This window comes from Terrapene carolina, unplaced genomic scaffold (genome assembly GCF_002925995.2).
Source record: "Terrapene carolina triunguis isolate 2854851 unplaced genomic scaffold, T_m_triunguis-2.0 Scaffold66, whole genome shotgun sequence".
NCBI classification, from domain to species: Eukaryota; Metazoa; Chordata; order Testudines; family Emydidae; genus Terrapene; species Terrapene triunguis.
In genome coordinates, this window is record NW_020664417.1 from 86,067,555 (window position 1) to 86,085,307 (window position 17,753).

Genomic DNA, 17,753 nt, shown 5'->3' on the forward strand with positions numbered 1-17,753 from the left:
TAAGAATGCTTTAAAAAATTCCAAAACATCTAGCTTATCTGAGGAATTTTATTGACTGATGCGGTAGAAATTCTTCACTGAAATTAGTGGACCATTCAGATTGAATGTGCAGTAATAGATATGTCTTGAAGTTCTTATTAGGTATCCTAAAGCACTCATTTTTAAAAAGTATATTCTTGCCCTGCAAGGTGCATGCATGCTCAGTCAGAATGGCAATTTTCCTCTACTTCCTCTCATATATTGTATATCTGTCTTGTTGCCTTCTGAGGGTTTCCACGTTCTAGCTACTATGTTACTTACTCTTCTTTGTCTTCTGTGCCAATCCCCTCCCTTGCTTGTGACTGCTTCTGTACTATGTCATTCCACGTGAATCACTGCTGCATTTCACTCTCTATCCCATGGCGCGCACACAGGGAATGAAGCGGTATAGTGTAAGCAAAGGGAGGAATGAAATAATCAAGTAGTGTGTCATAGGAGGAAAAAGTGGGCAGGTTAGTAGAAGACAGAAGAACGCAGCAAGTAGACGAGAGAACATCCAGGAAGAAGAAGGGCAATAAGAAATTGGGGGAGTATGGTGAGTTAACAATAAGGAAGAAAATAATATGGAGAGAACACTGGGCATGGGAATGGGATGTACAGAATGAGAATATAATTTAAGAAAGAGAGTGGAGCATAAGAAAATGAAAATGTGAAAAGAGGAGAGGTAATTGAAAATGGAAAATACTCCCAGGAAGGGGGAAGGAAAAATGGGCAAGGGATTCTCCTCTTTCCACAAAAAGAAGAAAAATGTTAAAATTTTAGTGAAAAATATTGAGAGACAGAGAGAAAATACAGAGTAGAGCCAAGCAAGAGAAGGAAATAAATAAAAAAAATAAAAAAGGTAAATGAGATAAGTACCAGCACATCTTGTGGCATTTCCCACAGCTCCCTTATTTTGGTGGTTAGGAGTAGGAAGTGATAATAGATTGTTAATTTTATCCTACCCTACCTAATTTTATTTAATCTTAACTTTAGTCTAGTCAAGCTCAACAGAGGGGAAACATTTTACATCCAACTAGATTAACTGAGAAGAGTTTTCATAAATTCCATGCCAGAATGGCAAGTAATTTTCTCCTCTTCAACCAAGCCCACCCACACAGCCTCTCAAAATTTAAAGCTCTACAACGTAATCTGATGATCAGCGCCATTGGTTTTAATGGAAATTAACTGTATAGATCACCTAATTAAAAATATTGGACACTTCTGCAAGGGATGAGGTGACAACAGTTACCCCGAACTACTTTTCATGGTTAAAAACTTTTTGTCTGTCTCTGAAGGCTCGTTCACAGAATGAAGATCTTCATTTTAAGGAGGGAAGATCCGTTTACTTAAAAAAATGGGTGATGCTGTAGAAGAGATGAAAGACACTAAGGCTGTCTTTACACTTGGAGCTAGGGGTGTGATTCCCAGCTCATGTAGACATACTCACACTAGCTCTGCTCAAGCTAATGTGCTAAAAATAGTAGTGTAGACACAGTAGCATGGGCAATGTTGAGTGGCTGCGAGGCCTAGCCTCCTTGAGTATGTACCCACCGGTTCAAGTGGATTTGTACTTGGGGAGGCTAGCCAATGCAGAAACTACAGAACCCAAACCACCAAAAAAGAAAAACCTTCTGTTGGTGGCCTCTGACTCAGATGATTAAAATGAACGTGCATTAGTCTGCACTGCTTTGGATTGTTGTTGAGCAGAACCCGTCATCAGCATGGAAGCATGTCCTCTGGAATGGTGGCTGAAGCATGAAGGGGCATATGAATGCTTAGCATACCTGGTACATAAATACCTTGCAACGCTGGCTACAACAGTGCCATGTGAACGCCTGTTCTCACTTTCAGGTGACATTGTATATAAGAAGCGGGCAGCATTATCTCCCGTAAATGTAAACAAACTTGTTTGTTTTAGTGATTGGCTGAACAGGAAGTAGGACTGAGTGGACTTCTAGGTTCTAAAGTTTTACATTGTTTTATTTTTGAGTGCAGTTATGTGAAAAAGATTCTACATTTGTAAGTTGCACTTGCATGATAGAGATTGCACTACAGTACTTGTATGAGGTAAATTGAAAAATACAATTTCTTTTATCTTCTTTACAGTGCAAATATTTGTAATAATTATAATATAAAGTGAGAACTGTACACTTTGTATTTTGAGTTGTAATTGAAATCCATATGATTGCATGGCTATTGAGGGGGAAGCACAAGCAGTCATTTTATCCTCCAAGATGGTCAACACTCTACTGGCCTCCAGACAGACTTTAGCATTAAAGGCCTACTCCTCCATATGGTCATGGTTAAACTCCTGCAGTCAAGCAAACAGAAATCCCAAGGACCCTGGAATTCCAGCTATTCTGGATTTTCTTCAGGACAGTATAGACAAGGAGCTACAGCCCAGCACCATAGTGAGTCATGTGTCAGACTCCTTAACTGAAAATTTGCAAGTTTCATGATTTCTCAGAGCTGTCAGACTGTTTAAACCTGCCATCAGGTCAGTCTTTCCTAAGTGGTATTTACCACTGGCACTAAAAGCCCTAAGCACCCATCCGTTTGAACCCTTAACAACTTTTATGCCATTGTTTTTTATATATCAAAACATGCTTCTTGTTCACTATTATGTTAGCATGACAAGTCTGAGTTGGCAGCTCTATCCATACAGGAACACACTGTGTTCCATGATGACAAGTTGGTTCCAAGGACTCCAGAATCTTTCTTACCAAAGGTGAGATTTCTCTTTCCATACCACACAGGAAGAGATCCTCCCATTATTCTGTCCAAAACCCCAGTGTCCTACAGAAAAGCTGTGGCATATTCTGGATGTATGTAGAGCACTTAAGAGCTACCTCAAGTGCAGTGAATTGATGAGAAGATCAAGCTCCTTGTTTGTATCCTTTCACCCAAAGTGCTAAAGCCTTTTGGCATTCTACCTATCACTGGCCAGATGGATGAAGTTATGCATAATGGAGACATACATGGCATCAAGTTCACTTATTTCTGAAAACCTCTGAGATCTCTAGCAATATGATGGGCAGAAAGGATTTATGCCTCAACTGAGGAAATCTGAAGGGCACCAACCTGGTCTTCTGTCAACAGCTTTATTGTAAGATGGATTTTCTGTCCTCTGCAGAGGCCTCTTTTGGAATGAAGGTACTGCATGTGGTGATACAAAAATAACTTGCCATGTACTTTCAAACAGAGTTTTCTCTGTTTCAGTCTGGGTTTTTTTTGTCCTTTCTTTCTATAATTCATTGCTCGTTACTTCCCAAGCATCGTATAATTGAGACGCTGGGCTACAGAATGAAATGCCTTACCTGATAATCTCCTTTCTGCTAGCAGCGTCTCCCACAATTCTACCGTCCCTGATATGATTCCAGTAGCCAAAGGACAACATTTATTTTATGTCTACAATTTGTGGGCCAATAGCCTACTGTACGTAGTTCACTGACTGGCACTATTGTTACTAATCATATTGTAAGAGTTTCTACACAGCTTTGGAATGACTCTTCTGGTGTGCAGCTGGAGAAGGAAGCATAGCCAGCATGAGCTATGCTGCAACTCTGAACTGCCTTCATTTTTTCAGAGAGGAGGGGAACAGCCCAAAGTCACAGAATTGTGGCAGACACTGCTAGCAGAATGGAAATGATCGGTAAGAAACTTTTCATTTTGTAGACATGATGGTAGAACTTTTTTAAAGGGTCTGCTCAGTGCAACAAAGATAAATCTACTTGCGGGACTGCAGGCTGGGAACTTGCTGCATATCTAACTGCTTCGCAACAGAGTGGGGAGAACAGTCCCATGGACTAAAACAGGAAGTAAAGCATGGGGGAGGAGCATGGCTCCATCCCATAATATTCTGGACAACCCAGTTAACCCTGGCATGATCACTTTACTACAAGAACTTTAACTCTAGTATCAAAAGCACAATGTTACAATATTATCTCTTAGAAGTAAGTACACCTCTTCAATCTTCATGCTCAGATTGTGTTCCCAGGTACAGTATATAAAATAAGGAATACATTAAGTTCTAAATGTTCCAGATCATTACTTCCCCAGGAACTCTTGAAATGTGATTATCAGTGGTCTAAGACTATTACTAGATATGCAAGTGTTAACATCAATAGATGCACAAGGAAAAATGCTTTCATGTTGGTTAGTCGCTTAGTATTGAAGTAATAATCTTACCAGTTTTATATTAGTAATTGAGTATTCTTGATTTTTTTTTTTTTTAAATCAGCACCAGAACTTGGTTCTAAACTTGAAGATACTTTACAGTATAATGATGGACCTGGCTGGTGAATTACAGGTAAGTTTTTTGTAGCAAAATATCATAACAAAAAAGTGCACCTACATAGTGATATGGTGAATGAAAAAAACATTTGTGATTTACCGTCAATTAAAAGTAAAGTCAGAGTCTATATATGGAAAAAGACAAGAAGGCCTCATATATTAAATATTATTAGACACTGAATCCATCAGCGGTGCTGTTTTCTGTAACAGAGGCGCTCCCATGATTTAGGGTCATGTGTGCTAAATGGGGTTCACACAGATACTGAAGTAGTGAGAGCTAAGGAAGGCTGTTTCCAAATCATAGTGTGTATCTACACTGCAGTTGCCTTCCACCTGGTTAAACAGACTCTCATGAGTTCTGTTCGAGATAGCGCGCTTAAAATAGCAGCGAGGATGTTGCGGCATGGGTGGTGACTCAGGGTAGCTATCTGAGCCCAAACCCACCTGACCCTGTGTCTGAGCTCAGATGGCTAGTCCAAGCTGCAGCTAATGCCATAACATCCTCACTGCTATTTTTAGCTCTCTGGCTATAGTGAGTCTCTCCATCTATGCTGGGAGGGATGCTCCCAGCTGCTGTGTAGACATAACCATAGAATTTAAAGCCAGAAGGGTTCACCAGATCATATAGTCTGACCTCCTGTATATCACAGGCCATCAGCACCATCCAGCCACCAGCACACCCCAAGCCCAACAACTGAAATTAGACCAAATTATCAGGAGTCTAAACTACTGTGTGCCATAGGCAGAGAATAGGAGGGACTGAGGTGCACCAATGCCTGAGGCCCCTGTAATGGCCTGTGGTTGGCATCAGAAGATTATGCCAAAAGTGTTCTCAAGATGATGATTTTATTTATTTAATTTATAAGACCACAAGAGGCACCTATTTCATCCTTCAGTGCCACTAACATTTAAGTACATGCACAGTCAATATAAACCAAAGGGAAATAAGTAGATAAACTATATAACCAAATAAAATGAAAAGAAATATCACACACACCTTAAATGTAACCTCCTTAAACAAGCTTTCTCTCCTCAAAAGGTGTCTTAAAAAGATGACCCTTGCAGTATATGTATTTGTTGATTTTCAAGACAGACTATTTTGGACCAAGGAGAAAAATTCCAAAAGAAAGGAGCTCTCAAAGAAAATGGCCTTCCAGCAGGCCCTCTCTCTTATACTTAGGAATGTAGGAATTGCCATACTAGAACAGACACATTTTATATTTAGTTCAGTATCCTATCTCTGACAGTGTCAAGCACCAGATGCATAAGAGTAAGATGCAAAAAACACTAGTAGTACGCAGATGTGGGATAATCTGTGCCCTGTGAAAACTTTGACCTAACCTCTAGTAGTTGTTAGAGATTGGTTTAAACCCAGAGGTATGAGGTTTTATATCCCTTCCAATATTCTTTGTTAGTCTTAATTATTATAACTGAATATTCTAGTTATCCACATAAATGTCAAAACTTTCTTTAAATCTTTCGGAGTTGTAGGACTTGTGGCAATGAGTTCCATGGCCTAATTTCACAAGATGAAATTCAGTAAAGACAAGTGTAAAGTACTACACTTAGGAAGGAAAAAACAAATTCCCGAATACAAAATGGGAAATAAGTGTCTAGTCAGTGGTACTGCTAAAAAGGATCTGGAGGTTGTAGTGGATCACAAATTGAATATGAATTAGCAGTGTGGAGCTGACAAATATACTGGGTATACTAACATGAGTGTCATGTGGAAGACATGGGATTGTTCTGCTCTACGTTGTGCTGGTTAAGCCTCATCTGGAGTATTGTCCAATTTTAGATGCCATACTTAAACATGAGGACGAATTGGAGAGAGTCCAGAGGATAGCTACAAAAATTATAAAAAGTTTAGAAAACCTAACCTATGATTAAAGATTTTAAAAACAGTGTACATTTAGTCTTGAGAAAAGAAGACTGGGGGTGGGGGTAACTTGATGGCAATCTTCAATTATATTGAGGGCTGTTTTGAAAAGGATCTAAACCAATTGTGGCAGGGCACCTCAACAGCATTAAAGAACATAAGAATGGCTGTACTGGGTCAGACCAAAGGTCCATCCAGCCCAGTATCCTGTCTGCCGACTATGGCCAATGCCAGGTGCCCCAGAGGGAGTGAACCTAACAGGTAATGATCAAGTGATCTCTCTCCTGCCGTCCATCACCACCCTCTGACAAACACTATGGGGCTTGAGTTTGTGCTGTGGAGTGTGTTGACTCAGTTCTGTTGCCATCATTGTGCAATGCTTTGGTGTTAATGTTAACATCTGTTTTGAAGACTATATTAAGGGGAGCACTCAGTCAGTTTCAATGACTTTCAAAACAATTCTTTAAGGGTTTGGGAGGGGCTTCAGAAATTCTTTGAACATTTGACTGACTGAAGTGATAACAGCACTTGTCAGCTATTATGCATGAGTATACCCAAGTTTGAAAACCGGCCTTGATTTCCTGAGAGTGGGGGAAGAGGGTCATTTAATCACTTTTCAGTGTCTGTTGGCTTTACTGTCACTTTAATTGTGTTTCCTCCTTGTTCTATATATGAACCAAGCAATAAAGAAGTTTACTTAACCTTTTTTTGTGTTTTGTGTCTTCTGTTAAAACTATTAGTGTGTTCTGGGCACAACTTTCACTATCCCTCTGGTGTATTCTTTGGAATTCTTATATTTATGGACCTGTGGTGGTGGCGATGAAGTGGGCGTGGGAGGGACAGAGAATTCTTTGCAGTCTGATGGCACCACTGAGTTACACAAATCAAAACTGTACTATGAATCATGGGGTCCTATCTTGAACCTGAATAAAAAATTCCCGTTCATCAGGAAGGATGATCTACACATAAGGAAACTGTAATATTTATTAAAAGTAACACATGAAATGTAAAAGTGAAACTTTTTTTTAAAAGGAACTGCATATGAAATCACAAGGGGTCTGGCTTCCTGAGCACCATGCATGCTACTGTCTCTGAACCCATTTCCTTGCCTTTCTCCTTCCCCTTCCCAACAAGGAAGGGGGGGGGAGGGAACAGCTGCCGAAAATTGTCTGGAGTGGACACCCAGGGACGTCTCCTGTGCAGGGTTTGGGGGCCAGTTTCTGGGCTTCAGGGATTGCTTCAGATAACGGTTCATTGTTCCCCTCCTGCATGTTCAAGGGGTTTCCTTATGAGGGGTTTCAGGTAGTAGTGGAGGGTGTTGTGTTGGGAGTCCTACAGGCCCCTTCCAGTCACTTGGGGGTGTTGGGTCCTCTGCCTCAGTAGCACCCTGGGCAGTAGCTAGAAGAGGAGGAGGAATAGCAGAGGTGGAGTCCCAGAGAGTAGCAGTGGCCACAGCAGCAGGTGGGTCCCAAATTCGTTTGGCCATCAGTTGTATTAGTGACTGCATCGACATGCTTCCATTCTCTTCGGGCAAGCTCCTGTTCCCTTTAAGCCATCTCCTGTTTCCTTTGGGCATGCTCCCTTTCCCTGTGGCATGGATTCTGTGTGTCCTCCTGCTGAAGAACCTGATCCTCCCATGCCAGGAGAAACTCAAACAGCTCCTGGTTCCTCCTGTCCATGCCAATGAGCATGTACTCTAGAGTCTTTCTCCATCTGCCTCTATCATCTCTGTGGTGGTGTTCCTGCCTTCCTAGCAGAATGGTTTTCCTCTCAGCAGCTGAAAGCCTTCCAATTCTTTTTTTATTCACTTTGAAAGAAGCTAAGAAATCCCCACACATAACATAACTTTGTTATAGAAGGCCACAATGTCTGTACTTTTTTGCATTTCAAGACTGCAACTGTTAGACTATTCTTTGTTCTCAAACAACTTTTGCAGCTTCCAAGGAAGGAGCCAAGGCAAATAATGGTAAGATGCATCCAGGAATGTTTTAAAAAAAATATGTTTACAGTGTCTCAAGGAGTCAGTTGGAGTGGAGTTCAGTTCCTTCCAAGGGTTATGTTACCAGTTTCAATTTCTTCTTTAAAGGCTGGTGATCAGAGATGGCTTTCCAGTCCTTGGAGGAGAACCAACAATTTATGCCAGAGAAATGTTTCTGCTAATTGTCACCCCTCTACATATTGCTGCATGGAGGGGTTTGGTCAGCTATGAAGGTGGACCAAGCACATTTGTGCTGCTGTTGAACTTCAAGAACCAGCTGGTATTTCTGCTAAACCAGAAATTTGCTGAAATGTGCTTACAGGATTGGGAAGGCAATTTGACAGGAAACTGATGATATTCTAAGCCTGCAGATGGAGCTTCCATGGAAGGGGAGAAGCAAACACTCCCCACACCCCCCAATTCCTAACCCCTGCAGCATCAGAATATCCAACCCCGGTGTCCAGCGAACAGTGGTGAAAGGCACAGGCAAAGAAAGACACACACCACAACTTCATTTTGTTCCTTGAAGCTTCCAACCAACACTGCAAGCCACTCGCCTGTCCACTGCAAAAGGACGTGGCATTGTGTTAGTGCTACCTCCAGAGTGAATCTCTCACCCACCCACATTTCTCCTGGTTTCTGTATCATTGGAACAGTTTTTTTTAAGTAATCTTCAAAGAGAGTGAAGACTGCTGTGATGTTCCTCAGACAACCAAACAATTACCTTTCCCTTCCTGTACCTAACACACGTGCACCTTTGCGCCGCGTGGCTCCCAGTTGTAAGGGCACAGTCAGACTGAGGTGGGGCAGGGTTAACTCAGGTAAATCACTTAAACTCTTTTGTAATCTTCAAAGAAGCCAAAGACAGCTTTAACTTTGGACAACCATAAGGTTTCTCCAACTGTCATATCCTCAACTGGACTCATTCCAAACCTGCCCCCTCCCTTTTCCTGGTCCACATGGCCCCGGTACTATCACTGACAGCATGCTGGCCGAGAAATGTATAGACACAAGGACACAATGGTAGTTTAATAGTCTTTTTTATAGCTTCTGCCAATAAGTAATAGTGGTTCATACAAATTCAATAAAATCATTGCTTTGTAGCTGCCTCTGGCTTGTGGATCATTTTGGGGTGATGCAGAGCAAGGCGCTGGGCTGAAAATCAGGTATGTCGCATTAGAGCAAGAGAGGATATTGGCAAGGAAGGTGGGGGGTCTACTGTAATTTACCAGTCTTGGGTCCTCATTCCTGCCATGCTTCAGGATCCTCCTCAGGCTCAGTGGGGGGCTTCCTCAACTGGCTTCTCTGGGTAGAGGTGCAAAATGACATGCTCCTCTTCATCTGGGTCTTCCAGGTATTCCTCCATGGTCCCTGGCTGCCTCCTTGCCTTGCCCTGGCCCTCATGAGCATCCTGTCAGGTGATGAGGTTGGCAGGGTTGAGGAGGGGGTTGACCCACTTCAGGCTCTGTACTGTGAGCCCTGGGGAGCACCCCATCCAGTTCGTCGTAGAAAAGGCATGTATGACAATCCCATCTGGAATGAATGTTGGAGTCTTTTTGCTCTCTGGTACAGGAGCCTCAGGTGCTTCATGTGTTCCTAGCATTGGGCTGGAGTCCAGAGAATACTCACTTACTCCAGCCTCTGTAACATTTCCTGGTACAGGAGAAGTTGTGGAGGATGGTATTCTCTGACCACACGTGGATCAAGACTGCTGTGTGCTTGGCAGATCAAGTGGCTGCTCTCGGAACATTATCCATAGTCACCTGTACTGATCAAAGGAGTGCAGTGAAAAATCATTCTCAAGTGATCAGCACAACTTGATACTAGTGGTGACAGAAGGGCAACAGGGACCTTTTATAGACGTGGGTAAAGGTTAGGCAGAAAAGGGTTCACTGCATTGTGGGAATGGGGCTGGAGGACCACTGACAATTTTTCTTCTTCGAATGCTGGTTCATGTCCATTGCATTGTAGGTGTGTGTGCTCGCCACATGCACCGGTACCAGAAGTTTTTCCCTCAGTGGTATCCATAGGGGACTTGCTCAGGCGCCCTCTGGAGTGGCGCGTGTATGCACCGGTATAAGGGACGCCACCGGCTCCCCCTCCCTCAGTCCCTTCTTACCACCAGTGATGGTGCTGGAATGTCTCCTTGCCTTGGGAAGCTTACTCCTCTCAACTGTGCCTAGTTGTGAACTTTTTGTATATAGTTGTTAAAAATTTTGATAGTTTTATAGTTCCCTTAGTGTAGAGTTAGTGATAGTTTGTTAGTCCCAAATGGGACTTAGCCTAGGGACGGGCATACCCCGGTGACTGCTGCAAGAAGCCCATGCCAGTCAGTGATCACCATAGAAGCTGTCTGAAGTGTTTAGGGGAAACCCACATTAGCGACAAGTGTCGCATCTGCAAGAGCTTCTTCCGCAGATCAAAAAGGAGCGGGACATTCATCTCCGAACACTACTTATAGAGTTGGCCCTTGCACCGGCCTCAGACCCGACCAGATTGGACAATGCTCCTAGCACTGTGGCCTCAGTGTGGAGTGCGCTGCTGACGCCGCCCTGGCAGGCCTTCCCAGCATTGGTTCAGCACGCTCATGGACCTGGCAGTGGCAGCCCCGTGGCCACTTCCCAGCTGCCTGGATCTACTCTCGCGGGATCACGGTCAGCTCCTGCATCCAAACCTTGCCTCTTTCCACTTCACAGCTTGGATGCTGTGTGGCTGAATCCAGAAGAACAGGCCTGCTCTAGTCAGGTACAGCAGGTTCTCTTGGAAAGCAGAAAGCCCTCCATTAGAGTGACTTATCTGGAAAAGTGGAAGCATTTCTCCTGCTAGGTGTTGGAGCGCAACATCTCCCTGACCCAGTCGTCTCTGCAGTCCGTCCTGGATTACCTGTTCTACATAAAGCACCAGGGCCTCACCTTCTCTTCGATCAAGGTGCACTTGGTAGCCATATCGGCCTTCTATCCTCGCATCCAGTGTAAGTCGGTATTCTCGCATGAGATGTTGATCAGGTTCCTGAAGGGCCTTGAAAGGCTCTTTCTGCTGATCTGGGACCAGTTTCCCCAGTAGGACCTCAACCATGTCCTCTCCAGGCACATGGGTCCGCCCTTTGAGTCCATGGCTTCTTGTTCCCTTTCCCACCTGTTGTGGAAGGTTGCATTCTTTGTAGCGGTTACCTTGGCGAGGCGTGTTTCCGAGATTAAAGCCCTCACTTCGAAGCCCCTGTTCACTGTATTTTACAAAGACGAGGTCCAGCTGTGGCCCCGTCCAGCTTTTCTGCTTAAGGTAGTGTCTTACTTCCATGTCAACCAGGATATCTTCCTCTCAGTGCTCTGTCTGAAGCCTCATTCGACCAAAGAGGAGAGATGGCTGCACACTCTGGATGTCAAGCATGTCCTGGCATTCTACCGTTCCGCAGATCGACCCAGCTCTTTATCGCGATAGCTGACAGGATGAAGGGCCTTCCGGTGTCCTCTCAGAGAATTTCAAAGTGGATCACCACCTGCATCCATACATGTTACGAGTTGGCTCAGGCTGTGCCTCCACTAATAGTGAAGACCCATTTGACTAGGGCATAGGCGTCTTCAGCTGCCTTCCTGGTGCATGTCTCTATCCAGGATATATGCAGGGCCATGACGTGGTCTTCAGTACACACATTCACGATGCATTACGCCATCACTCAGCAGGCCAGAGATTATGCTGGCTTCAGCAGAGCTGTGTTGCAATCAACACATCCATGAACTCCTGCCCACTTCCAGTGGTACTGCTTGGGAATCACCTATAATGGAATGGACATGAGCAAGCACTCGAAGAAGAAAACACAGTTACCTTTTCGTAACCGTTGTTCTTCGAGATGTTTTGCTCATGTCCATTCCATGACCCGCCCGCCTTCCCCACTGTCAGAGTTTCTGGCAAGAAAGAACTGAGGGAGGGGGAGCCAGCAGCACCCCTTATACTGGTGCATACACGCACCACTCCAGAGGGTGCCAGAGCTGGTCCCCTATGGATACCACTGAGGGAAAAACTCCTGGCACCAGTGCATGTGACAAACATACTCACCTACAATGGAATGGACAGAAGCAACACATCTCGAAGAACAACAGTAACAAAAAGGTAACTGTCTTTTCTTCCTCCTCCTTGTAACAACCTTTTATGTACTTGAAAACTATTATCATGTCCCCTCTCAGTCTTCTCTTCTCCAGACTAAACAAACCCAGTTTTTTCAATCTTCCCTCAAAGGTACTGTTTTCTAGACCTTTAATAATTGTGTAGCTCTTCTCTGGACTTTCTCCAATTTGTCCACATCTTTCCTGAAATGTGGCACCTAGAACTGGACACACTACTCCAGTTGAGGCCTAATCAGTGTGGAGTAGAGTGGGAAAATTACTTCTTGTGTCTTACTTACAACTCTCCTGCTAATACATCCCAAAATGATATTTCCTTTTTTTCCCCAACAGTGTTACACTGTTGACTCATATTTAGCTTGTGATCCACTATGACTCCCATCCTAGGCAGTCATTTCCCATTTTGTATGTGTGCAACTGATTGTTCCTTCCTAAGTGGAGTACTTTGCATTTGTCCTTATTGAATTTCATCCTATATACTTTCAGACCATTTCTCCAGTTTGTCCAGATCATTTTGAATTTTAATACTATCCTCCAAAGCATTTGCAACTCCTCCGAGTTTGGTATCATCCACAAACTTTATAAGTGTACTCTCTATGCTATTATCTGTGCATATAAATGTCTCAGCATGAATATGAACTTGCATTACAATGAGTATTTCTCTTTATATATCACTTAGAAGAATAAGGCACATATGCTCATCATTAGCATTATTGTACCTCTCCCAGCAGGACTACATGTTTATGGGCCAGATTGTAATCCTGTTATTCACACAGAGTAGTACTTCACTCCACATGTGGTCCCATTTACTTAATAGTACTACTTGTGGAGTCACATAGTACTGATGGTGAATAATAGTATCACACTCTGGCACAATTTCATAATTAAAATAAGTTTATACTGAAAAGATTGTGTTCTGCCTTACAGGTTCAAGGCTTGTGGAAACTCTTTTACACTTTGGAGCTTCCCTTGATAAAAATTTTGGCAGGTGAGAAGATGAGTGAAAAATAAGGTGGTTCACCATTTTTTTCAGACAGCATTTTCTAGTATGATTTATAATGCTTAATAGTTAAATAGAACGTTGCACCTTTAAAGTGCTATATAATCATCATATCATCCTCACAACACTTCTCTAATGCTATTTTCCTCATTTTACAGATGGAGAAACAGAGCTTAAAACCAAAACTGTCAAACTTGGGTGCCTAAAGATAGGCACTCAAATCCATATTTAGGTACCTAGAAAAGCATACCTCTGAAAATCAAGCCATTTTTCTGGGTACTTAAATATGGACATAGGTGCCTAATTCTGAACTTTGCACCCAAGTTTAATTTGTCCCTTGTGACTTACTCAGGGTCACATTGCAAGTCAATGGCAAAACTGGGAGTAGAACCCAGGAATTCCTGGTTCCCAAGGTGGTGCTTAGTCCATTATACAACACTATCTTTTAATATTATGGTTTGAATATAGTATTGATGCCTCTAAGGTTTTTTCAAAATTGTATTTTGTTCTCAGTTATATACTTATATTTACAGTGATGGAAACCCATAAAATACATGTGAATAAAGAAGAACTAAAAAGAACATCAGAGATTCTAGGGGTAAACTATTGTATTTCCTTTTTTGAAATTGTGCAACATATAGTGCAGTGGTTCCAAAACTTGTTCCACCGCTTGTACAGGGAAAGCCGCTGGCCCGGCCCGCGAGGGACTTTCCCTGCACAAGCGGCGGAACAAGTTTGGGAACCACTGATATAATGTAAGGACCCATCCCCCATTGACAGGGAGAGGACAAGATTATAGTTAGAAAATTATTTTAATGTTCATTTCCATTTTGACTTTGTAATATGTTCTACAATTAACAGTCTTGTAGCCCATAGACTTTTGTTATATGAAAGTTCAAATATAATTTTGGGTCCTCTGATATATTGTAACTAATGATGAGTTGGGATAACTTTAAATTTATTTATAAAAGCAAGACATAGACCTATTTACCAAAACCCTTTATAAGTCAGACAGTTTATTGTTTTATGTATAAATTGGTTTTCTGATTTGAGTGTCCATTCACCAGACCTCTTTGTTCCTATCTTTGTTCTTATCTTTTAGTATTCCTGCTTTTGAAGTAATACTTTTGGAAGACGGTATAACAAAGCCTTATAGGGTCAGATTTGACCACCAAAACAAGTATTTTCATAGGTTTACCTCCACATAGGAATTGCCATACTGCAGTATTGCCATCTCCAAAATTAAAAATAAAATCATGTCAACCCCCGTCTTCCAAAATCATGAGATTTAAAAATAAATATTGTGTGTTTTAGTCTTTGATTTTTTGAATTCCCCTTGCCCAACCTTACTATAGGTGTGTGACACTTAGTGTTGACAACTCTCCCAAATTAATGAATGACAGTGATTTTAGCTCCTGTTGCCCGAGGGTGCGGAGTTCCAGCTTCTCCCCAAAACCACAACATTCTAATTTATTAAATCTCCCACCCTCACATCTGCCCATCCCCTGCAGTTGAGCAATTAATTCTGCCCTTCATTCCCCACATCAGTTCTGCTCCCTGATCTCACCTCGGTTTCTTCTGTAGCCTCGGGTTTTTCAGCGCCCTCTCTCAAACCTGGTTTGTGTGTGTGTGTCCACAGGGCCTTTCCTACTCCCCTTATTCCCCTCTTACTAGGCCTGGTGTTGCAGCCAGGAAGGTGAGAGGATGGGGGAATATTAGGGAGTAGACTGACCCAGAGTTCGCAGGAGGGGCAAGGGGAAGAGGGAGCAGAACCATCCTGAGCTGCCAGGATGTTTCTCCTCTTTCCTTCCCACCTCCTCTCCTGTGAGAATGGCCTCAGCTGCTCCCTCTCCTCTACCCCTCCAAAATTAGATTCCCCTGGCACCCGAGGGAAGGGGAAAGAGAGATATGGCTAACTCCTGCAGCAGCTCTGATTGGAGGGTGGGGAAGTGGGTGATGGCAGCCAGTCAGAGGGTGTTTTCCTCCCAGTCAGGACTGAAATTTGCTAGAGGGCTGGCACTTCTTGCATCATAGTGAGACTGACTCCAGTCTCAGCCAAAAGCATGTTACTTGTGAGAAAATCGCAAGAGTTGGTAGACCTTATACTGGATCAGACCTGAGATCCAGCTGGTCCAGTATCTTGTCTGACAGTGGTCAGTACCAGATATTTCAGAGGAAGGTGTAAAATCCCTGCAATGGGCAGATGTGGGATATTCTGTCATATAGCTTCTCTCCACATTCATCACAAATGGGTAATGCCTGTGGAATTTGGAGGTGGTCCAGTGTTGTTGCTGGAGGTTCCAGGACTAAGCCCTACCCTTCAACTCAAGCCACTAGAATTTCTGCCTCTGGCAGTGGAACAAGTTGGTGGTTCAATTTCTCCTCACCACTTTGTTGAATAATTGTAATTTTTGCTTGTTTTAATGCAGTGGTGACTTCCTTTCAATTTCTCCCTTTGCTTTCTCTCTCAAGAATTGAGGAATCACTGGAGTTTTGAGTTTCTAGCCCTCTGGTTTCTCCAGTGCAGCCACCTCTCTTGTGGGTTCCCTCTGCCTCCCACCACAGCAGCAGTAAAGCCCTGCAAGCATCAGGCTAAGTCTAAGAGTTTCTATAGGGAGCTTTGAGGAGCTTCAGAGATCAAGTTATGTCTTCCTGCTGCAAGCTGCTGACCCTTCCTTTGCCAGCGCAATGGGCTCTGAGTCATTTAGGCATGCGGAGTCCTAGACCACCACCCAAAGCAATGACTCCACTGTAGGAAGGCTTGATGTATGAGGATTCCCAGGGAGAGGCAAACTCCTTACAGCTTTCTTTTGGGCAAGTGTTGCAGACTCCAGAGACCCCAAGTTCCAAAAAGCAAGTGTCCCCTTCATAAGGCAGCAACGCATATTGTTAACGAGCAAGTAGTGTAAAAATAAGGATATAAAGTCTTGCTCTTTTGCCTTCTCACCGTGAGGGAGTGTTTGCTGGGGCTTTCGTCATACGCAGAAGCTCTCACTGTGCTCTGTATCAGGCTCACTGCTCCTCCCCCGCCCCGCCCAATATCTGGGTATGCAGAGAAGTCTGTTACACTGTAGTCTGATGCAGAACTTCATAGGAGTAATGGGAATTATGTCTGTCTGGCTTTCAGCCCATGTAAGCTGATAGGTAGGGAAAAGGGCTCAAAGTCTATTAGGTGAACATACGAACAGCCTTACTGGGTCAGACCAGAGGTTCATCTAGCCCAGTATTCTGTCTTCCGACAGTGGCCAATGCCAGGTGTTTCAGAGGGAATGAACGGAACAGGTAATCATCAAGTGATCCGTTCCCTGTCACCCATTCCCAGCTTCTGACAAACAGAGGTTAGATACACCATCCCTGCCCATCCTGGCTAATAGCCATTGATGGTCCTATCCTCCATACATTTATCTAGTTCTTTTTTTGAACCCTGTTATAGTCTTGGTCTTCACAACATCCTCTGACAAAGAGTTCCACAGGTTGACTGTCGTTGTGTGAAGAAATACTTTCTTTTGTTTTAAATCTGCTGCCTATTAATTTCATTTGATGACGCCTAGTTCTTGTGTTATGAGAAGCAGTAAATAACACTTCCTTATTTACTTTCTCCACAGAAGTCATGATTTTATAGACCTCACTCATATTCCCCCTTACTTGTCTCTTTTCCAAGCTGAAAAGTCCCAGTCTTATTAATCTCTCCTCATGTGGAAGCCGTTCTATGCCCCTAATCATTTTTGTTGCCCTTTTCTGAACCTTTCCAATATATTTATTTTGAGATGGGGTGACTACATCTGCACACAATATTCAAGATGTGGGCATACCATGGATTTGTATAGAGGCAATATGATATTTTATGTCTGATTATCTATCCCTTTCTTAATGATTTCCAACATTCTGTTTGCTTTTTTGACTGCGTTGCACATTGAGTGGATGTTTTCAGAGGACTATCCACAATGACTCCCAAGATCTCTTTCTTGAGTGGTAACAGCTAATTTAGACCCTATCATTTTATATGTATAGTTGGGATTATGTTTTCCAATGTGCAATACTTTGCATTTATCAACATTGAATTTAATCTGCCATTTTGTTGCCCAGTCACCCAGTTTTGAGAGATCCTTTTGTAGCTCTTTGCAGTCTGCCTGGGACTTAACTATCTTGAGCAGTTTTGTATCATCTGTAAATTTTGCCACTTCACTTTTTACCCCTTTTTTCAGATAATTTATGAATATGTTGAATAGGACTGGGCCCAGTACAGACCAATGGGGGACACCACTAATTACCTCTCTCCATTCTGAAAACTGACGATTTATTCCTACCCTTTGTTTCCTATCTTTTAACCAGTTTCCAATCCCTTTGAGACCTTTCCCTGATCCCTATCCTACCTTCCTGGTTTCTCCCCTCTGGGTTTTCCAGCCCAAATGCATCTCCCTTCTCCCAGGGAGTGACTGGGGACATTCCCAGCAGTCCCCCTCT

General features: G+C 43.0%; 1 protein-coding gene across 1 annotated transcript in view; it reads left to right on the forward strand.

Moving 5' to 3' along the window:
• POLN (DNA polymerase nu) overlaps nt 1-17,753 on the forward strand; it is a 191,700-nt gene that overhangs the window by 53,856 nt on the left and 120,091 nt on the right. Inside the window, exons 7-9 of the mRNA XM_026648138.1 lie at nt 4,262-4,330; nt 13,217-13,277; nt 13,823-13,887. Coding sequence (XP_026503923.1) covers nt 4,262-4,330; nt 13,217-13,277; nt 13,823-13,887 — 195 coding nt within the window. The remainder of the gene's footprint in view (nt 1-4,261; nt 4,331-13,216; nt 13,278-13,822; nt 13,888-17,753) is intronic.